General features: G+C 48.4%; 1 protein-coding gene across 1 annotated transcript in view; it reads right to left on the bottom strand.

Moving 5' to 3' along the window:
- Nucleotides 1-905: 905 nt before the first annotated feature.
- Nucleotides 906-6,000, bottom strand: part of LOC126547988 (fatty acid CoA ligase Acsl3-like) — a 120,511-nt gene continuing 115,416 nt past the window's right edge. The window contains exon 17 of the mRNA XM_050196052.3: nt 906-1,481. Within this exon, the coding sequence (XP_050052009.2) occupies nt 1,237-1,481 (245 nt within the window). The 3' untranslated portion in view covers nt 906-1,236. The remainder of the gene's footprint in view (nt 1,482-6,000) is intronic.

Below are 6,000 nucleotides of genomic sequence, written 5' to 3'. Positions count from 1 at the left end.
CCGATTTCGTCGTGTGCTTTAGTTAAAAATTGACACTAAACAAGAACAGCAGTCCTCGCAAACAGCAAGGAGAGCTTCGCCTAAACCTGGGAGAAGGGTAGGGGGAGGTATTGCTGATTGGCTGGTGGAGCCTGTCTCCATCTGATGCGTACCCTAGCCAAGCCAATCGGAACTCCAGCAGCAGACGAAATGGACAAGTCCCCTATGTGGGCGTTGCGGAATACCCCTCCTTATCTCATTGGGTGTTTTTTCCCTGTCGAAACTATAAGTTTACGCATTATTTGAGCTGCTTTTAGTGCCCCGTCCAACAAAAGCAGGTAGTTTGTATTATCAAACATGCCCCTCGTCCGGCGATCGATACAGCCAAATTTTAAGACATGCGGATTGCGGTATAATGCAACATATGTTAAACGCTTTATTACGAGAGCCCATTTTTCAATGGGCTAAGTTACGATTTGACTACTGCGCAGTCAGCCATGAAAGAATTCTGCACTGCAAGAAGGCGCCATCAAATATGAGGAACATTTGATTTCAGTACATACGAGCAATAGGCATCGTTTTAAGATCCGCCAATAAGTGCGTTTTTAGCTGAATTTATGTTCTAATGGGATAGTTGGAGCTTAACAATGGCATCTGCATATGCAGTATGCGCAAAGTCTACGTAGTAGGATTTAAGTGTGATATCTGATGTCCACGAAAAATGGAAGCGAATGTGAAAGACGGGACAGCGCTTTCTTGTCTTCTGTTGTGCCCTTCTCCATTTTGTGCACCGATGCAGTTGCGCTCTTCAAATCCTATTATGATGATCATCGACCAATTAGCCCGACTCGCACACTAGTCCATGGTCTACTCGCGAGCTGATTTGGCATAAACAAATTCTTCAATCCCAAGGATAACAGTTATAATGAATTTGCCAAACTAAAAATAATTTAATGGTTTCAACGACGGATTTAGTTGTAGTCTTCACTAGAGACGATACAGAATAACCTATGCGGTTCCTAGGAGGAGGTGTGTGGTACAGTTGCCTGTTTTTAAGCCGCACTAAAGTAGCTCTTGAAGAACAGGCCACTGCGGTGCGAAGGTCCAGGTAGGTGCACAGCATGCGTCAAGCGTGGCACACGGCGAGGGGCGCGGAGGCTTTGCTGACGAGCCGATCTGCGCGCCATCTTCAGCCGCCCAGGTTTTCGACGACGTGGCGATGCCGTTGCTACTTGGCGGCTGGCGCAGCTTGCGCATCTACGGTTTCTTCTCATTCTTCTCTTCAGGAGATGTTACACCGCTAACGAGCCTTGGGGTCGGCAGCTCCGATGCAGAGCCCGTATTAGACACAGCATGGTACATGTCGTTGATGTCCCGCTGGTAGAACTTTTGGATCTGGATGCGTCGGATCTTGAGCGCAGCCGTCACCAACTCTGATTCGGGCGTCCACACCTCCTTGCAGAGTTTGTACTTGAGTGGGATTTCGTACTTTACGAGGCCACCTACGTCGAAAATGTGGAGGCGAGGTCAGAAATGGGAAGCGTAAGCGCCAAACAAAGGAGCACCGTTCTCGATCGAATGTGCTTAAGGCAATACTTTCAAATTGGCCTGGCGCAATACACAGCGCAATGTCCCTCTACGCTGTTACGGGTGTTCCTTGACAGCCTTGACGGCACATCAAGGAACGCCATGTTAAGGAACGGCTGATACTGTTAATGCAGTCGACAGGCACACTGCCGAAATCAATGCCGACGGGCAAGATTATCCATCATGTCTGCTGGTGCAGACAATCGGTGTCACCGAAAGTAATGGACTGAAAATATGCTGCCACAGGGTCGACGTAATATCTGGGGCTGGCGCCTCGGCTCTGGCTGGGCGATACAGGTTACGCCTTTGTGTAAGGCTGCAAAGTGCGTAGTTGTAGTCCCGGGGACGAATTTTCATTCTGCGGTGCCATATATTATTAGCGTCCAAAGCGGCCACTTTATAAGCTCACCCCATCACTGGAAAGGCAAGAAAGCATTTTCTTACGTTACAAGCGAACAAACCATAATATTAGCTGGCAATGTTCATGCATGAAAAGCTGCCGCCAGAGAAGAACATGACTACTTTGGCGAACACTTGCAGCCATTTGACCGTTTAAAACGCGGTTAATATCGGGAAAGTGAGCGGTGTTACAAATGAATGTTAATTGGTCAACTTATATCGGTCAAGAAGACGATTGTGCCTGTGATTAACTTTGTTTTTAGCGATTTCTGACTTGTTACAGTATCATGCAAGATTTCGCTGAAAACTGCGGTACCCACCGACATAATGGGGAAACGCATCATTGCATTCAGTAATACTTGTTGCTGGGCTAGTCGGTTTATACTGCATTACGGACCATAAGAACTATGGCCACTTAACGCAAGTTGACAAAAAGATAAAGGGAGAAAGGGACAAGAAAAGTCACCGTGTCCCTTCCTCCCTTTATATTTATGCCGAATTGCGCTAAGTTGTCATAGTTATTATGGTCCGTAACAATGCATCATTGCACTGCTCAGAGACAATTTGGCCAGAGTCAGATATCTGTGTAGATTGTGGGGATGCACGACTCTCACGCGTCCCCTGATATCTTGTTTTCCCGCATAGCTCCCATCTGCAGTGCGGCTTCGCCGCGTGGCCTGGCGCCCGCGGCGGTCGGAGTGGTACAAGCGCAGTGCGAGAGATGGCGCGAGTGTTGGCGCGAGAGATGGCGCGAGACAAGGCGCTCCCTCTTTGGTTCGGGAGAGCAAGCAGTGCGGACGTGCCGTGCCGCGCGTGCGCCGATCCATGCTTCTGCGAGACCGTCTCGCGTGGCCGCCTTCGAACGCGCCACCGTTCGCGTGACCATACACGCGAACGACCAGGCGTTGGGATCCAGCATGGGGCGAACATATTCACTCGCTATCCGGTCGCGGTGAGTCGGACTTCCTAGATTTGTCGAGCGCCCATCGGCATGTTTTGGGGATAGCAAGTCGGCTAGCAGGCATTGATCTATGAAAGGTGCAATAAATGCCCTTGTGATTGTTTGCACTACTGTGTTGTCGTTCCTTTGTCCCAAGAGCATGGGTGTGAGAACCCCACAAGATTGATGCAATGCTTTCAGTGGTTGGTTTTCATTAACGGTACTGCCATGTGATACCTGCGAGTTTTTTATCTTGTAACTTGGCGCGCAATCTCTTGTGACGTCCTCCAACCTCCCCTCTTCGATGTATCCCTTAGTGTGTAGCCCATACAGATGAGACGGACGCTGCCCACCCAGCATCAATTCCATTGAGGTCTTCTGCGAACTGTGACAGCCGGCAGGAGAGTCTACCATCAGTCAGCTTCTATCTTCGTTTCTGTCACCATACGTTCCGCTCGTTGGTTTGCAGCTGGGGGGTATGGAGCTGACGTAATGTGTTTGATTCTGTTCAATGCGAAGAACCATTGCATCTCCCATAAAACTAATGCTGTGCCACTATCAGAAACCAGCACTTGCAGTACGCTAAATATGGCGAAGAGTGAGTGTAGCATGTACGTGGCCATCGAATTAGACTGTGATGGCACTGGTATGACTTCTAGCCACTTGGAGAAGGCATCCACTATGATAAAAGCAAAATGCGGCTCTTCACCGGTTCAGCGAAATCCGTGAATGACTTTCCATGGTTCTCGTGGACGTAATAATTCCGGCATCGCAAATGCTGGCAGAAGGCAGCTGCGTATTTGGCATGTTTTATATGACCACACCTTGCCCTCTATATAGGCATGCAATCGAGGCCACCAGAAGTGACAACGAGCGCAGCCTTTCATCGTAGTCCTTCCAGGTAGTTAGAGTGAAGGAAAGTCATAGCTTCCTTTCTAGCCTCTGTTGGAATCATTACTCGCATGTGCCTCAATACACAACCATGGTGCGTTGACAGTTGCAACACATCACTTTTGTATAGGGTTGAAAGTCGGTACCTTTCTATGACGCGGTATACTCTATATACTGTTTGCAAATCCTTAAACTTCGGAGACTGGAATCTTCTACTGTCAGTTTTGCTATTTCCTCGGCACTTAATGCAGGTTTACGCGGACCTGTAATCATCAGAACGGCACCCGGTGCCACTGATTCATAGGAATGCGAGGCAAGTGGCAGTCGGCTGAGCGCGTCCGCATTCTGTTGTCTTTTTCTTTCCCGATACAACAGCTCGTAGTCGTAGGTGCTCAAAATCACGTACCAACGAAGCCTCCACGGTGACAGCGCTTGCTGAATCTGCTTCCTACAACACATTATTCCGAGATGTGATTTATGGTCAGTTATTAAAAATACATGCGGACCAGCAGTGTACTGATGAAAGTGCGTGATGTCGAACACGATTGCAAGCCCTTATCTGTCCAGTTGGGAGGAGTTTTTTTCGCATTTAACAAGCATTCTTGACACAAACGTGACAGCTACTTTGTGTGCGTTTCCATGCACTTGTGCAAGGACTGTTCCTAACCCTTAAGGTCATCATTAGTGGACGAGAATCGTCTTAATGCACAAAGGACCGTACACTCACAGAGTGTGTCCTTTGGTCTATTGAAGGCAGCTCTGTGAGAGGCTTCCCATTACTTCACTTTTTGATACAACAGACGATGAAGTAGTACGGCTATCGACGCTTTGTCACGAAGGAAGTGGCTGTAAAAACGTAACATTAAAACTATTAAATCCGCGACATGTTTGTTGGCTCTCGAGTCTTCGTTATAGCTTAAACATTTCAAGTGCCGGTTCAACCCCCTTACACCTCACTTTGTAGCCTCTAGGAACTGTACTGCGCGAAATCCGAACTTGCATTTCTCCTTGTATGCCGAGGGGCCTGTTTTGTACAAGAGCTGCAAAACAGCTTTCAGCCGATCTATATGTTCTTCGTTTGACGCTGCGATGACGAGAATATCGTCTAGGTAAGCGCAAAGCGGGGCAGTAGAGCTAGCAATTAATCCATGAGGCGTAGGAATGTGGATGGTGAGGCCGAAACGGTGAACGGTAGATACTTCTGCAAGTACCAGCCTTTAATGGTATTGATGGCCAGAAACTCCGAAGTGGCCTTGTCGACGTGTAACTGTTGATAAGCGTGTGTTACCTCGTTCTTTGAACAGGCCTGTCTTCCACGTAGAGTTGATAGCAGCTGCGTTGACAGCAACGGCGTATCCTCTGTCACTCGCTCATCCTCTGTAGTTGGCTTCATGTCTGCGTTAACCATGCTCCTGTAGCCGCCACACAATTGTAGTGATCCATTCATCTTCCTAACAGCCATCACAGGGGTCGTCCAGCCAGAGGTGGAGACTGGCTCAATTATACTTTGAGCATGTAGTTTGAAGAGTTCTCGGCATACAGCATCGCATACTGCAAATGACATTTCAGAAACTTTGGCGTCGCGCCTTTCTTTAGATCGATGGGTTACAGGTGGTCCTGAATGCCCAGTGAGAGTTTGAACGAACACAACAGAGAATTGGCTAGTGTAGCGTCGTTCGTCGCTTCAGCGAGCTTATTCAGCCCATGCAGCACAATTCCCTGTTTTTCGAACCAGTCCTTTCCTAAAAAACTAGCTCAAATTCCGCAAGCCACGAGCAAGAGAAACTTGCTTTCTTTTCTTTTAATTCGGGACGTCGTTGCGCGAGGACAGATTGAACGCTTGCCGGTGCTCCTTGAGGCACTGCCCTGCGTCCTGCACCCTGCGGAAGACATAGGCAAATACGATCGCTCGGACCCGCTCAGTTCGCAAGACCACCCCAGCGAATGACTTAGGCCCTGGTGCAGGGCATAGGTGAACCATTCGCTAGGTACCCTTGCGCAATGAGTCGAACATTCTCGACTACTCAGCGTGTCTCTATCGAGAAACTATTGTATGTATTTCTGTTAGCTGGCACTGTTGTACAGAAGGAGCCATAAAGGTATTTTTCTTAATGTTCGCACTACTGTGTGGTCCGTTCTTTGTTGCCAAGAGCACACTTGAGATCCCTGAACCTTTACTTTTGATAACGCGCCATTTTATTGCC

This window comes from Dermacentor andersoni, chromosome 1 (assembly GCF_023375885.2).
Source record: "Dermacentor andersoni chromosome 1, qqDerAnde1_hic_scaffold, whole genome shotgun sequence".
Taxonomy (NCBI): domain Eukaryota; kingdom Metazoa; phylum Arthropoda; class Arachnida; order Ixodida; family Ixodidae; genus Dermacentor; species Dermacentor andersoni.
This window is presented reverse-complemented; position numbering and strand designations above follow the sequence as displayed.